Genomic DNA, 16442 nt, shown 5'->3' with positions numbered 1-16442 from the left:
CAGTCCTGCTGCGAGCGAGGAGGCGGCGTGCCCTGGCAGATGCAAAATTCATGGTTTGGACCAAAATAAGAGTGCAGGCGTCCCCGTGTTGCTGCTGCCCTTGGCTGTCGCCCTGCCCTGGGGCATCGCAGCACAAGGGGGATGCTCCGGGGGGCTAGGGCCGGCTGCAGGAGCACAGCGGGTGTGAGGTCCGCAGGCAGCACCCGCTTCCCAGCTTTTGAGCAGGGACTTGCTACGGGATTCCAGTTGCGGCTGGTTTTTACAGTTCAAGAAGGAAAAACTCTTGGCGTAGGCCGTACTGACCGTAGGATGCTTCCAGATCAAGGTGCGTTCCTTGTCATGCCAACCCCAAACAAGCCGTGTGACTGCCTCTGGTTTAGTTTAGTCACATACCAGAGACAAAAATCGTTGAATTGCTCTTCCCTGACATGTACTACTGGAGTGGAGCTGGTGTAAATTTAGTCAGTTCACTTTGTTGAATATCGAGAGCAGTGTGATATGTAAATAAAGCTTTATCAGACTAGATAGATTTAAAATTCCACAGTTGGTGAGGAAGCGTTAGCAGTGTAATATAATACAAATATTTACACAGTAACTTCTAAGTCTTCAATAAGTGCTTAATATTTGAAATATGTGTTGTGAAAACATTGACTGATTAAGCCGTACCATTGCCGCTACATCTGTATGCAGCAACGTGCGATCGCTGGGACGCGGGAGCCGCCGGGAGGAGCAGGTCACCCAGCGATGCGAGGCATTTCAGCGAGTCACACCTTTTTTTCCCCCCCCCTTTAAATTAGGATGCGGCATGATGTGCTCTCCCAGGCGTACTTGGCTCCAGCCCTCCTTGCTGTTGGAGCTGCCAGTGGCTGTTGCATTGCTGCAACGTGACCGCGCGTGGTTTGGTGTACACTCGAAGTGTGAAGATCGATCTGAGCACCCTGTAGGTGGGGTGGGCACGGTCTCTCCTACAGATCACAGACGTGATTACAGTCAGCCTTCAAAGCTGTCACCTTCCCGTGGCATTGTTCAACATCGCGCTACAGATGATTCAGCCAGTTCCTGGAATGTTTTGGCATAAACCTGTTATTGGTAAGCTCTGCTCTGCCTAGACCCCGAAGACAATTTCGTTTTGCTAAACCGTGCTTTTCCACAGAAGAGCCAGCAGACTGCTTTCATCCAGCCCGCAGTATCTTCCCTAGAGAGGGGTGAAATGATGTGGCTGTTTCTGCAGGAAACCCGGCCCAAATAACCAAATGCTGCCTCTCTTCCTATCGCAGGCTAATGCAAAGAGCCAGTACCCGATGCTAACGAAGGGACACCTCCCCACACAATCCGTTAGTACCTTCTGCTTCTTCCCTCTCTCAGGGTCAGCCTGGGCAAGGCTGGAGGCAGATGCTGCTGCATGGGGTGGAGGGGATAGAGACACCCCCAAATCCTGACTGGGTTGAGGTTGCAGGAGGTTTTCGTGGCTGCTAGGTTTGCTGATAACACGCAAAGCTGGGTTTTTCAGGAGGAAAGTGCAGTAGCAGGTGATTTCCTCAGAAGCTGCTGCTGGGGATCACTCCAGCTCAGGGCGGTTTAGCAGGCAGGTAATGCTCTGTGAAGCTCACCCAAAAAGTCCATCCCCAAGGTGAGGCCGCAGCACCTGTCCATCCCAGCAACACGACCAGGACGATGGCAGTGACCTTAGCTGTTGCAAACTAAGAGGTGTTGGGACTTGCAGGCAGATGATGCAAGTCTCGTACAGCTCACGATGTTTTTGCAAGGCTAAGAGCAAATAATCTTGAAATGAGCTGGCAGTTTTATGATTGGATTTTACGAGCTTTTATGATGTTTATAATCTGACATTGAACTCACAGTTTAAGAGGTGAAAGGTTTAAAGGAACACAGCAAAGGCGTGCCACTAAATTTCTTCTGGGTGTAATTTTAATGTGCATCTTCAGTGCTTCTTCCCTGATGCGGTGGGTTTGCTGAAGTACAAGCAAAGCACTTCACAGCGTTTGTCACTGAGAAAAGCCCACTGACTCCATCCTTACTACAAGTTGAACAGAGGGAAGTACTTGAAGAGGAAAAGTGATTTGGTCTCCTGTAAGGAAAGACCAGAGGCAGCTGCCTTGTGTAGTGTGACTGCTGTGGTCCCCAAGTGCTGTCACTGCGTTTCCATTGAAACCTCAGCCACAAAAATGTTGTATGTTGTTCATGTCCACTTGTTTTTTTTTTGTTGTTGTTTTTTGTTTTTTGTTTCCCCTGATGCTAGTAAACATCAGAAGTCCCTGGTGAGCTTAAAACTGGAATTCTAAAATGATGACATTTTCCCTGTGGTTCTTTTGGAGAAAATGACTAACTGTGCCTGCTCCTCATCTTGAGGCTCTGCATCCTGGTCTTTTCAGGGATGTTTGCTTTGGAGGTCCGGCCTGCAGAAGACCCACGAAAACCTCTGATGCTTTTTGCACACGTGCAGCACAGGCCCCTTCTTGCTCGAGCTGGCCGTTTCTCTTATCTCGTGTCATTCTGCAGGCTTGTGAAGCAGCAGGTTTGCTGTTGGCTAGCTTTTTGAGGTTTCTGCTGTGCACAGTACTGTATTTGTCTCCTGGTTCTTAGCTTTGTAATGTTTTGCCTTTGCTTGCTGCAGAAGGCATAAACAAGCCTGTCAAAAGACTTGTTTAGCGCGCAGATTCTGTGGGGGTGGCTGGCAGCCTGAGACCCTAAAATAGATCCAGCAATGAACTGAATGGCTCGAAACCCTGAGAATTTAATTTGATCTCTCTCGTTGCCTTAAATATTGGGACTGAATGAGGATTTCTCTAACAGAACAGAAGGTGAACATGTTGGTATGTGACAGTAATAGAAGAAGGGTCCAGACCTGCTGTCATTGAGACAGTCTTCTGCAATCGGAGGCTGGGCTTGGCCGCTGGGTAGGGGATTTGGTGCTGTAAATCACAGTACCTGAGTGCTGCGTGCTACGATTTTACAGCATGCAGGGGGTTGTTCTGAAATGCTTACCTGGATCCCGCTGTGGGACAGTCACCGCAGGGAAACCTAGAGCAGTCAGTCATGGTTTTAGCTTCTGTTCTGTGCCACCTTTGCAAATGAAGAAAAAAAAAAAACAACTGCAAAATCACTAGTGGGTTCTTTTTTTTTTTTTTCTTCCCTCCCTCCTTTCCTTTTTCATGTAGCACCATGCAGTTTGTAATATCATAGCTGGGTTTTTCAGTTGTGGTGGTGTGAAGGTAACAATGATTTGGCTTCGACGTGCCGTAACAGCTGCAGAATTCATTGGAGCTTAGAAGCCTGTGAGTTATAGCTGTGATGCCATTTACAGCTTTTATGGAAAAGCTCTTAAATTTGTGAAACGTGTTACTTTTTGAAGTGCATTATATTTGTAATTTGAATTCTCTAAAAATCCTCTCTGTGAAAAATAGCTTTGAAAATCTTCCTCTCCCCGCTAAAAACATGGGGAACTCTTAACAGTCGGGGAAGCGAGTCTCTTAAATTGAGTGATAGAACACATAGATGGATTTGTAAGTGCTAAAATGTCAATTAGTGCACTTAAAAGCTTAATGGTTGTCTTTGATGTGCTTCTAATATCTTCAGTAAAGTTTGAATGTTGCCATTGATCAGGGAGCGGAGGAGGGATGAGGGAATTGAACGCTAAACAAAACAGTGCTTGCCGGGCCGAGGGGCTTGTTCTGCGCTGCGAGATGCTCGCGGAAACCCAGACCCCAGGCAGCAGGAGCTGTGCCGGCGTCGGCACCGGTGTCGCCACTGCCCTGGGCTGTGCCACGAGAAACCTGCAGCAAAGAGAGAGAGAGAAGCAATTGTGCCACCGTGGTGGAAGTTCTCACGCAGATCTAAAATAGGAAGCCAGCATTTTTTTTTTTTTTTTTAATATTAATAATGAGGGGAAAAGATCATGGAGATCATGGAAAGGTCAAAACTTCATTATGTTTTTCCTTATCAGTTTAACGTAGATCCTGTTGTTGTGAAACACCTGTGTGTTTAAAAAACACTGTGCAATTAAGAAAATCTGCTATCTCCATAAGAGTTTTTTTTTCATTTTCCCAAGAAAAAGCTCCCTACCTGTTCCTTATCTTCTTTCATTCCATTTAAGTGCTCAGAGAACATGTAGCGTGGCTTCACAAGTCACACGAGATCTCACAAGTTACCAGGAGCTATCAGCTGTTCTTGTTGTAAATTTTAGTGGGAATTTGCACGCGGCAGAGTAGCATGCTTTGGTGTAACTCTGCTTGAAATTCTTGGCTGCAGTACCCCGAGCAATGGGCTGCAAGTTCAGTTCCAGGCAACGTCCTTTACCCTCCTCTGGCAATGATTAAAATGTTTTGCAGACCTTCTAGGAAGTTACTGACACGCATTCATCTGATTTGTTACTGACCGATAGCCTCGTGGAGCAAATGCTTTTTTTATTATTTGCTTTTCTGCGCTGCTAAGTAGCATCATTTGTTTGCCGAGGAGTATTTTGGAAGTCAAATGCCTGTAATACTGAAGGATGAGCTTGGGAAAACTTAAGCTATATAATGGAAGACAGCCTGCACTCTTGTCTTTATGCTGAAGATTTGCTGATGTAACTAAACTAACCTGAAAATACATGTAGCTTCTATCTAGAGAGTCTCCTCACATGTCTTGTTTAATTGGCTTCTGAGTGAAGAGTACAGGTTTAGTTCACTTCTCCCAGCCTTAAAGGATATTCTGCCAGCTGGGAATGTAAACAAGGACGAAAGGTGTCTGATAAAAATCTTGCTTTTTGGGTAGTACAGCAAGAAAAATCAACATGTCATGCTCTTAGCCCAATATCAGCATGTCCGTCTTAGGAGCCTCTGTCAATATAGCTGATTTTTTCCCCGTCCGGTTGAGTAAAATTGATTCAGTTCAGGCAGGTAGGCAGATCAGGCCTCAATATCCTGAGATTTCCTATCAAGAGGTTCAGCATGTCTGTCTCTGCCATTACCCTTCCTGGACTTGAAGCTTGAGAAAATGGAGGGGGACTGGTTTTTTTTTTTTTTTTTAAACTCTTCTTTTAAACCTGGTGATTGCCCGGGCGAGGGACATCTCAAAGAGTGAAAGAAGAGGAAACCAAGTTGAACATTTCCAAAGCTAAGGCAAGGAACTTCTGGCATTGCCTGGACTGGAAGGCTTCAGTGTAAGGGAGGGAGCGAGTCCATGGCCACAGGCCCACAAACACATCCCATTTCTGATGGGCACAGCTATTATTAAATAATGTAGCTAAACCATATAGTCTTTGGACTGTGTATTTATTTCAATGTAGCATTTATATTGGCAGACACTCTTTTTGCTGTTATAACCTACTGTACTCTACGTGAGCAAACCTTCTCCTATTGTCGCTAAGGCTTCATCATCCAGGTGCTGAATTCCTCCACGGAAATGATGGAAGCACTGAGCTCATGCAATACTCGTGTGGGTAGGCAGGAATCCTGCTGGACACGGTGGCAGTGCTCCGGCTCCTCTAAAACAGTGACACCACTGACCTGTGAGATGCCAAAAATTAGATCTCTTTGCCTCCTCCATTTCTACAAGAATTTTTAAGTTAAATTTGTAACGTGCCAGTTGGCTTTCTCTCTTCCCTACTACCAAAACACTATTTTGGCTTGCAAAAGTGGTTAGTATTTTTCAAGTCAAGGGTCAGCTTTGCTGTTTAAGGATAGGAAAAGGCCTTTAGATAATTAGTAATATGCAGCAAAATTGGATTAGCCATATTAGAGTTCACATCTGTAGGTCCTATTACCGAACATTTAAACTGCAAAAATCACTTTTTATTGGACCGTATTCATGCGGTTGCATACTGGAACTCAAACGCCTTATAAAAATATGAACTGAATCAGAATGAAATTAATTAGAATATATTTGAATTTAATTATCTCGAGCTGCTGAATACTCTTTGTGCATACTGGGTTTTATATGTATATCTGAAGTGTACTTGGTGGCGAGTTTTAATTAGAACTGGAGACAGAATATTTGGAATGTGAAATTTATAAATTGTATTTTTAACTAGAAGTGCGAAGGTTTTTTGGAGCTCGCTCTCATTCCTCACTTCTCTCTTTCTCTCTTCCTAATAAGCTACTTTTATGTTCAAATTAATACCAGATCCTTAAAAAGAAAATCCTGCTGTGGTTCTCGGTCTTCTGCAGCGTGATCAGAATTGTCAGATCAACAGCTGCAGGAGATTTTTACCTTTGTGTTTAATGGCTCGTACTGCTCTGTTCTTCGACTGTGCCATTTAACCATAAAAGTACAGGACTGTGGATGTCACAGTACATGTGGCTGCCTTGACTACTGTCTCAGATGTCTGACATGCCAAGGCTCAAAGAGCTGATTTGGCAGCTGCCCAGCAGATTTTTATAAAGGCTCGGTTGGTGGCCAGAAACCCAGGCTGTCAGAGTTGTGTTATGCAATAAATTGTTTTTCAGCAGAAGTTTCTAATCCAATTTCAGCTGTAGTTTCTTCGTTGTCTGTAATCAAAGATAAGTATGCGTTATTTCATGGCACTTCAGAGAAGCTGAGACATGCCATGTGAGTGTCCTCCATCAGGTTTGTTTGTGTGTTTTTCCTTTAAAAAGGATTTAGACCTGTTCACCTACATGGGAGAAACAGGGTTTTGGTTTCTACGGGGGAGGCATGCGTTTGTTTGTGTACAGCATACCCTTCTGAAGATGATTCAACCTTTCTTCTCTCTCTCTTTTTTTTTTTTTTCCCTCAAGGGAGTGCCAAATAAGGAACTTATTTCTGAAGTCAGAGCTTTTCATTTGGGTGTAAATGGGTTGCAAACAACAGATCATACCTTGTCAGGCTTTGACCTACCTAAAATGTTGCAGGTCGTGTCCCTCTAACAGAAATACACCCCTCTTTCACTTTCCTAAAGTGAACTACTCTGGTTTCTACTTCAGCACTGTGGGAAAAGCTGGTGCGGTACATCGGAAGGCAGCCAGATCTCGGGGTCTACAACAGCACAGCAAGGATTGCCGCTAAATCGTGCCGCTGTGCTTTTCTCTGTGCTCCAGCAGTAGTTCCTCTAGGGCCACGTGGTGAGCAATGAGGGAGCTGATCCGGCTGGAAATAATCTTTTTTCTTGTCTTGAGGTTTTGACAGTTTCCCCAGTCAGGCTGGTCGAATGGCCACGTAAGGGTGGCATTGGCATCGCACCCCAGTTTGGGGCAGGGTAGCGTTGCTTACTGATCCTGAAAACTGCTCCCCGAGTCTGAGTAACAGCTCATGGGATTACGCCTTTCTCCCAGTCCGCTGCCACCCTTGGCCGTTCACAGCTTGCTTGCAAATGCTGCCAGGTCCCGTCGGAGCCCGAAACTCCATCCCCATGGATGCCAAGCGATTGATCAGCATCTTGCTACGGCCCAGCAGGGCTGTCGCTTGGGAGTAACTGCTGTCATTAAGAGATGATTCGAGGTCAACATCTGCTCTATGTTGATAAATGAGGAAAGACCTAGCTTTGCTTTGAATTTGTTTGGGTTTAGTTTTTTCTTTTTTTCTTTTCTTTTTTTTTTTTTCTCTCAAGTGTTTATCTTGGCAGACCAACAAGGGAAGCAGTTGATGTCTTGTAAGCTTTCACTAGTTTCATATTGAGTAGTGGTTTTCTAAAGGTACAGACACATAGTTGAGGCCTCTGCATTTATGTAGAAGAGCCAATTAACACACGAACCCTATACTTTTAAATATTTTATTTTTAGACCTAAGACATAGTTAGGAATTATTTTTTGTGCCTCAATTTTGGGAGCCTGTATTAAGTCACTCGTGACTTGTGTTTGGATAGAAAATATCAGCTGTATTTCTTCTACCTTCGTGTGTTCTTGCGAGAGCAGGTTGAAGCTCACTGGGCTCAAAAATGCCTTAGGCCTTCAGTGACCCAAAAACAGAGCATTTCTCTGCCATGCTGCTCTTACAAGAATTTGGTCTAAAAGGAGGAAACACAATCCCCAGTGCGGCAGGAGGCAGCAAATTTGCGCTAACCAACAGAGACTGCAGGGGTTGAAAGCTGCAAGAGGAGTACAAAAAATGGAATGAGAGATTTTTTTTTTTTCCTTCGTTGTTTCTTTGCCATATTAACATCAGTTCTGCAAGTCAAGAGCTATAATGTAATACGGGTTCTTTGGAGAAGTTGTTTGGAATTACTAGGAAAAATGTTGCTATAATTATCAGATGCACTTAATGCTATAACAGAACCATTAATAAAGAAAATTTCCCCTTTCCTCATGTTAGTTAGCACATTTTAAAAACATGACCTATTTTCCTAAACTAGACAGAACAGATTACATTTTCCAGAAGGCATGAGTCACTGTGCTATAAAGTCTCCAAGCCGTATCAATCTTCATCAACTTAAGCCATTCATGAGGTTTTATTTTTTCTCACTGAATATAAGCAGTTTGTTTGAAATGAGAAACTGCTACATCCTCTCTGGATAGTTAAACTTGATTAAAAGGTTAAATATTAAGTAAGTGTGAACTTTATTCTGCGGGGAGGAGGGAGTGGGGAGACCTTGATAGTAAGCAAAAGGCTGCAAGGATGCTACTTAGGATATGTATGGGGATATCCAGTTTGCATGGTACTGTGCTTGGCTGTAAGAAGTCTAAGCTGCGTGATAGCAGCCAGAAGGAGTAGAAAATCTTTATTTGTACCTCTTCATTTGAATTAATTAGAGTCTGACTTCAAATCGTTGTCCTGAAAGCTTGGAGTTTTAGCTGAGAAGTTTCTGCAGTCTGGTCGTGGAAAGCCCTCGTGCCCTTGCAAGTTACACAGAGAGGGAGTTAGCACCGTTGAGCCGAAGCAGGGGTTTTCCTCTGCCAGTCGGATGCTGATGGGAGCAGATGCATGTTCAGGGCGATCAAAAGGCTGATGGGACTTTATGATACAACGGAGACCTCTGCCAACGCGATAGGGGAAGTCCGTGTGTTCATAGAGTAGTAAGACTTTGCACTTTCTCAAGAGGTTCACCCTGTGCTGTTCGTGCGCAGAGGAAGTGGGCTCCGTAAATGAATAAGCATGCTAATCGCTCTCAGCGGTGGTAACTTGCCCAAGACTGCACAGGAAATCTCTTTCAGTCTTGGAAGTCATATCTAGGTTTTCCACCTATTTCTCTTAGGTCTGCCTTCCCTTTCAGAGAAAAACAGGTCTAGCTGTTTTCCATTGATAATATACAGCCAAAAGGCAAAATCTGTTGCAGGTCTTGAATGTAGTAAACAAACATTTCCATTTTGGTCCTTCAACTGAAAAGTAATTTATATGATCTCTGAAAATGCGTTGTCTGTTTTTCATGCAAGAGACAGATTTTTGTTCCGTTGCTAACTAAACACAGGGAAAAAAAAAGGAAAAAAAAAAAACCTTTGAAATAGTTTTCCTTAAAAAATATCCTTGAGGAAAGGATAGAAGCTTGTGGTTTATTTTTCCCATTGCTTCAAAATGACCTTCTTACGTCTGCGGGAAAGACTCTCCGGGGGCTGTTGAACCATGAAAGCATATTCATTTAGGGCACTGGGTGCCACAGTGATTTTAACTGAGCATTGGCTACAGTACTGGAAAAAGAAAAAAGAGAGGGTTTGTGTTTTGTTGTTTTGCTTTCTGCAACCTGGCATGAAGAAATGGGGTCAGGAGATGCGTGCTTGGGAAAGACCCAAAGAGGGAGCTGGAAATACGCCAGCCGCTCTGAGTCATAACACACATGCTTATAAGTATCTTTGTACCTTACAAAGTCCTGACTTTTCAAATAAAACCATCACTGCTGTTAAAGTATTTACATAACGTAAAACAAATAGCTTTGAGTGCTCATTGCATTCTCCCTTGTTCCAGCCCTGTTTTACCCTGTGAACTGTGACTCCTGTTTGCTTAAGGCAAGGCTGGGCCAGGCTGAAGAATGTGATACCTGGTGATGAATGAATGGAGAAACTCGAGTCATGTGTGTGTGCGTGCTCGGGATGCTCGTTGCGGAGCAGCGCAGCACGCCGCAGCGCATGCTGCTTCAGGGTGACGCCTCGCCTGCCCGGGAGGTGGCACGAGGCCTGCCTCTCCTGTCTTTTTTGGGGGATTAACTTCAGAAATAGGAAGCCTGCATGCAGGCCACGTGCACAAGATAGACAGCTGAGCTGCGGTGAGCAGATGCCGAGCTGTAGGTGAAGGGTGAAAGATATGGGTGGTACACATTTCGATCCCATTTCAGATGTACACACATTATATATATTGATTATATAATATATATATATATAAAATATATATATTGATTAATGTTATTTATATATGTATTTCGATATTTATACGTGTATTATATATTAATGCATACATATATTTTAGTGTATATATATACATATTAATATATCAGCATTATGTGTGTTAAGTATTTTATACATTTAATATGTGTATAGTAAAAACACACAGATATATAGAGTTCTTCCAACATTAGGAGTCTGTAGAGGTGCTGTTCTACATACATCATCTCTGAAGCTGTGGAGCTGGAGGCAAGCTCCCAGTCAGGCTGGACAGAGAGGAGAGGGCTGCCCTGCCATCCATAACATGGAGTCCTGTGCATGAGCATACCACGTAGGTCAGTGGAGGTCGTGCTCATGCCCGTCCCTTCATATTGAACTTGCTGACCTGTCACTTGGCTGCCCTGCTAGCTGAAGTTCAGATATAAATGTACAACATGCAGTTTCCCAGAAATGGCATAACAAAGAAGGTGCCATGATTGATTTTTTTTTTGTTTTAGAAGTTTAAAGGAAATGATGCAGTTTTGTTTTTTAATTCTGCTCCAGGGTTTACCTGGTTGTTTTCTTCTTCTTCTTTTTTTTTTTTTTTTTTTAAATAGCAAATCTGTGAGCTAGTCTTGCTACCAAACCAGGAGGTAAAAATCATCTAGACTGTCCTGCACAACAAAGGCTATGAGCTTGCAGTGATGAATATACTGTTTAAGATGCTATTTGGTGCTTTTTTGGGTCAATAACAGACAATCCATTGGTTCCCCATAAGTTGTTTCAATGGCTAATTACTTGCACAGTTAAAGAAGTTGTTCTGTAATTCCAACTTAAATTTTTCTGAATTCGAGTTCCAGCTGTTGGATGATATTATACCCCTCTCTGTCAGCCTCAAGAGCCATCTATTATCAAATTTCTGCTCCCTGTGGAAAAGTTTAAAGGCGGCGATCAAGTCAGTGCCTTTGAGGGTTGGTGGTTTTTTTGTTGTTGTTATTTTTTATGGGGGGAAGTTACATACATTAAATTCCTCAAGGCTTTTACTTGAGGGTATTTCTGAACAGTTCTGGGTGCACACGCGTCGTTTTGCTGCGGTGAGGCAACTCTTCCAGTTGGCTGTGTGAGCGCGGAGCGGGACGCGCTGCGGCTCTCCCTCGGTGGTGTGGCAAGGCAGGGACGATCTGACCCATGTAATTATGGTTAAACGTGTCGGGAGCCGGAGCTGCTTCTCTGCGAGAGCCCAGCTGGGTGCCGAGTCAGCTGCTCTCCGGCTTGTGGCTGCTTTTGTGCTGCACGCTAGAGGGGAGATGCAGTCGATGATTGTGAAAGATTTTTATTGCTCCTACATATGGAGCCACATAAATGTGGGCATTGGCACTGGCTTAGCCCCTTATTTTGCTGACCTTGGATAACACAGTGTTGGGGAGCTTGAGGTCTTTTTTCAGGCCGGGTAATGGGAGCAGGGAAAGCCCACAACAAAGTGGCGTCGGCAGGATGGAGACTGCAGCCTCGGCACAACTGGGATGGCAAAGGCTCTGATGTGGAGAGACTCCTCTGTAAACAGTTGTGTTGAGACTGCTGCTCTTACAGATGTGGGGATGAGGCTGACGTGGTTCACCCCGGTTTTGCAGCCCCACAACTTGGGACCACTGTGAAATGTTGCTGCGTCACTTCAGGGGTTGCCGAAAGAAGTCTTTGTTCCCATCTCCTGGGGGCTGCGCCGTCACTGGTGACACCATGGCCCTTCTTCAGGGCCAGGGCCTTCTGCTGGCACCATGGAGGTTGTGTTGTCACTCCAGAAACAAGTGCCAGCCGCATGCTGTCCTTTCACACATACATCTGGGGAGAGGGAGATGACCTTGGGCTGTTCACAGAAATATTTCAAGAAGGTGGCTGAAAGTAAATTAGTGAAGTCTCTCATGTGTGGTGGTCGTCTCCTTGCCTCCTGAGTGAAGGCTGCAACCAGCGTGGCCCAGGGACTCAGTTGTGCCCCCCAAAGGTCACTTGTCCCTGCTGTTGCCTGGTCAGTGAGTGCCTAGAGATCTTCAAAAATCAGTCCTGTCAGCAGGTTTCAGCCTGCTGCCATTGAAACAAGTGCTGCCACGCATTCCTCGCCTCAAACTCCGGTGTGGCAAAGGGTGGTTAAGTGGGGTTCGTTTCTTGATGTGTTTTTATTCTTCTGCTGCTGCATTTTGAGCAGGAACGAAAGCGCCTGTAGGATCAGGAGCTGATGGTTGTTTTCATGCAGCTTTCAGGTCTTTGGGGATTGCTCCCGGAGAGGTGGAGGAGTGGTGGTTGTTGGTGGCTTCCCCATTTTGGGGTTGGCCTGGTGTTTTGTGGGGAGAGGCCTCAGGCTGGCAGAGGCTGAGAAAGGCAGCATGTCTTCCAGTATGGTGTACATGATCTGGATTGGAGAATTACAAGCCTATTTCTTCTGTCTCCCTAGCTTAAAGTGCATAAAAACACAGGGTGAGGGGGGTGGTTCCTCTTGTTGGGGCTTGCTGATGTGAGGCACACAGACTCAGGTGAACGGCCGGAGGGTGGTTAATCCTTGTCCTCATGTTTGCTGCCCCTTCTGTAAAGAATTTCTAAAAATACACGTGAAGGGAGCAAGAGGCGTCCTCAGGCTTGCGTCGATAACGTGGACAAATAAATGCCACAGATGCTTACACATATTTCCAAACCAAGCACGGTTTCCTTAAGGATTCAATTAGTAATTACCTCGTGATCTGTTGCAAAACCAGAAATGTGTGAAGGCCAGCTAGGCCCCTGCTGGTAGGTTCTCTCTGCAGATGGGTTTCCTTTCCTGGTTTGCTTTCAGTACCTACCAGCCTATGGTAACAAAAATGTTGCTTCTCGGGCAGCTTTTGTTAAAATCGAGCAAGCTGTGACCATCCGTATCCATCATCCTTTCTGGTTAGGGCTGAAGTTGTGTTGGCAGCAAGATGGCAAGCCAAAGTTGTTTGTATAAAGCTCTGTTGACAAAACAATGGGATGTACTAGTCCATTTTAAATGCTTACCTGGAGATTTTTTTTTTTTTTTCATTCTCCTTTGCTGTGGGTGTTCAGTTACCAAGTGTGCTTTCTTGGCCTGGAGGTCCCTGAGCACTAAGGCTCTCCGGGCGTAGCTCAGTGCTGTTCAGAGCGTGGTAGCTGGTCCCTAGTGCGAAATGCACATCCTGCTGCCAAAATGCTAACTGCTTTCACTGCAGTCATTGTTTTGTCCTTTTTTTTTTTTTTAATTTTACTTTTATTTTTGCCAAGTAATTTGTCGTACAATTGGGGGGAAAAATGTTTTTGATCACAGTTCAGCAGCTGAATGCTAGTATCGTGCTAGAGGAGCAAAGGAAAAGCTATCAATGGGCACCCTAAACTAAGTTTATTTTGTAAAAATTGGTGGTGTTGGTTACTTCTTTTACACACGGGACAGTGTAAACTCTCTTGCTGCCTGGTGTGGACAGCTAATGTGGGTGCTGTGGTTTTCCAGTGCTGCGTGGCAGTGTGCTGTAGTACGCTTACCTAAACAAGTCCTGCCTGGAAACATAATTTTTTTTTTCTAGTCAGTGATGTAGTCTTTGAGGAATTCAAGAACCAGAATGCTCAAATAACGATATTAAAGACCCTGAGATAATAATATTAGGGCTTATGAAAATGTGATATACATTAAAAAAAAGAAAAGAAAAAAGACGTACCTGATTTCACTTATGTCTTTATATCAATTTGCTGACTTAATTTATTTGAATGCTAAAGGCTTTAGGGAAATGCTTTTCCAGGGAATTAATCTTTTAACTAAAGCAAGTACTAAATATGACATACGCTAGTATTCTTTTTGACAATATAGCATTTGTCTTCTAAAAATGAAGTAGAAAACATATGCCCCATGGGCCAAATTCCACTTGGCTTTACGCTGAGATAAATTCCGAATAACTTCATTGTTATCAACTACATTGTAATGCTGCAATAAATATAAATCACTAAACCAGAGAACTGATAATGTAGTATCAGTATGCAAAAATCCTAAGCCAAGGGGCACAAAACAAGGCCAAAATGGCCGTAAGAAAGGTTGGTTCACAGAACTTAGTTTTACGCAACGTTGAAATTAATTTTATCTTTTTTTTTTCCTTTCTCTTAATTGTCTGGAAGAGCAGTTCCTGGTTGTGATAAATTTATCCATAAGGCAGAGGGATTCATTATGAGAATTTTAACAAATGAGTTTTTACCTCTTGTCTAACACCTGGTAGACAGCTACTGCTGTTTGCAGGATAAGGGATTAGAGGGACTAATGGTCTGATGTGATGATAATGGTTACGTTTCTGTTCTGTGTTAGTGCTTCTTGAGTTTAGGTTGCATTTTGTTATACAGTATTTTTCTTCAGCTTATCTTTTTTTGTTAATTAAAAATAATCTGTCTAGCTCTAGGTTTTGGGGTTTTGTTTGTTGTTTTTTAGTTGTTGTTCTTTCAGATGCATGCAATTAATGTCTCCGATCTGCTTCCATCTTTAGGACGACAGTGATGGGATTCCCTGGTCAGAGGAGAGGGTGGTGCGGAAGGTCCTTTATTTATCTCTGAAGGAGTTCAAGAACGCACAGAAGCGGCAACATGGTGACGGCATTAGCGGAAGCCTCAAGGCAGTGAACGGTAAGCTGCCTCCCTGGTATTGCTGCAAGGATTCAGTTGTTTCAAATGCAGTCCTTTGCTGTAGCAAGGAAGTAGACCGGTGTACCATCTGGCATGCACTGTGCCCTTTTGAACTACACAGAACTTGTTTCTGAAGCGCTTAAAATGCCTGGTTTGAACAATCCATGTGTTTCTGTTTCTGGTGAAATGATGTAGATAGGGATCAAGGTGGAGGGTAGGTGTTGGGCAGGAGGCCAGGGCAAGGGCAAAGCTGTTTGGTAGAAGGCTCCTCTGGTCTGTCTGCTCCCTGATGTACCAAATACTTCAACAGAGAAGGTATCCATTTAAAGGTGATTGATTTCTTACAAATGCAGTGAAAATTTGTGAGCAGAAAAATGAAAATGGTCTGAATAAGTTATCTTGAAGGACAGACACCTACCTGTTCTGTGTCACTTATGTGCAAGAAACTGGCTAACCAGCACCTGTAACTCTGGAGTGGTCTTGGTCTGTGCTGTGCCCAGAGGTGAAGTGACATTGGACCTGTGTAAAAAGATTTGTGGGGGCTGTGGACGTACACAGTGGGACGTCGGCTTCCTGTAGTTTAGCTGTTCAGGGAGTTTAAAGGTTTTATAAGGAAATGCAGAAAAACCTAGATGATAGGGGCTTTAAAGGAGTTTAATTTCATTTCTGTAATCCTTTGACACTGTCCATTTGCTGCTGCTGTTGTTTATTATTATTATCATCATATGTTTCTCATCCCTTCCCCTTACATCTTGCTTAAAAAAAGGCTGTGTTTATTAGAGGCGAATATAGAGTGCGTCTCTTTCAGATTTACTCACTGACATAGGACCCCTTCTTGAAAAGGCTTTGTCATGCTGGCTTGAGCCTTGAAAGCGACGAGTAGCAGGATTCAGGTTTCTGAGCAGGCTTACAGTTCTCTCTTCACTCACAAGAGCTTATTTGTTTCTTTATGGAAGTTTATGGCGGTTCCTTTTAAGCACGTGTATAATTATACATGTGCTAATGTGCTAAAGCAGCAGCTGTGTGCTTGCTTGGTAGGTTATTCATATTTATATGTAGCTTGTGTTTTTGACATGGTGAGTCAAATTTCACCGTGTTTTTCCTGAGTGTTATTGCCGACGAGGCAAAAACCTGGGGGAATGGCTGAATAACTGCAGACAGCATGATAAAGTTACTGTATTGCGTAAGCAATTGCAAACTCCTTAATGTGATTAAAGAAGACCTCAGACTTCTGAGTTCAGTAATAATATCAAATACTGATCTGATGGGAAGGGGCATCTAGCTTTAGCAGCAAGCCATTAATAAGCTTGGAGGTGTACACAAAACAGTGGAAGCTTTTTTTTCCTCAAACACCTCTGCATCATTGATCTTCTGTCAAACACAATTTCTCTTGGAAAGTTTCTTATTCCATTGTGGGGGTTTTGTTTAGTCAAAGGAAAAAGTCTAAAGGCGTGAAGCACTGTAATTGTGTGTTAGGAGGCTTTGATGGTGTGCCAGGTTACAGGATGACTGAGGTTTTTGTGGTATCTAGTTTCTCCAAAGGCAGCTTAGATGAAAAGTGAGTTGGCTGGGAATGCTGTGGGG

At 43.8% G+C, this 16442-nt stretch overlaps 1 protein-coding gene across 4 annotated transcripts in view; it reads left to right on the top strand.

Annotated features, from left to right (window-relative positions):
* JARID2 (jumonji and AT-rich interaction domain containing 2) overlaps positions 1 to 16442 on the top strand; it is a 212232-nt gene that overhangs the window by 77755 nt on the left and 118035 nt on the right. For all 4 annotated transcript variants that reach the window (XM_080581035.1, XM_080581036.1, XM_080581034.1 and 1 more), the window contains exon 2: positions 14723 to 14858. Coding sequence is in view for 2 of the 4 variants with exons in the window: in XM_080581036.1 (XP_080437162.1) it covers positions 14723 to 14858 (136 nt within the window). In the remaining 2 variants the exon portion in view is untranslated. The remainder of the gene's footprint in view (positions 1 to 14722; positions 14859 to 16442) is intronic.

Source organism: Anser brachyrhynchus (genome assembly GCF_964034855.1).
Source record: "Anser brachyrhynchus genome assembly, chromosome: 2".
In the NCBI taxonomy this organism is placed as follows: domain Eukaryota; kingdom Metazoa; phylum Chordata; class Aves; order Anseriformes; family Anatidae; genus Anser; species Anser brachyrhynchus.
The sequence above is the reverse complement of the archived record's forward strand: the minus strand, read 5'-3'. Positions and strand labels throughout refer to the sequence as shown.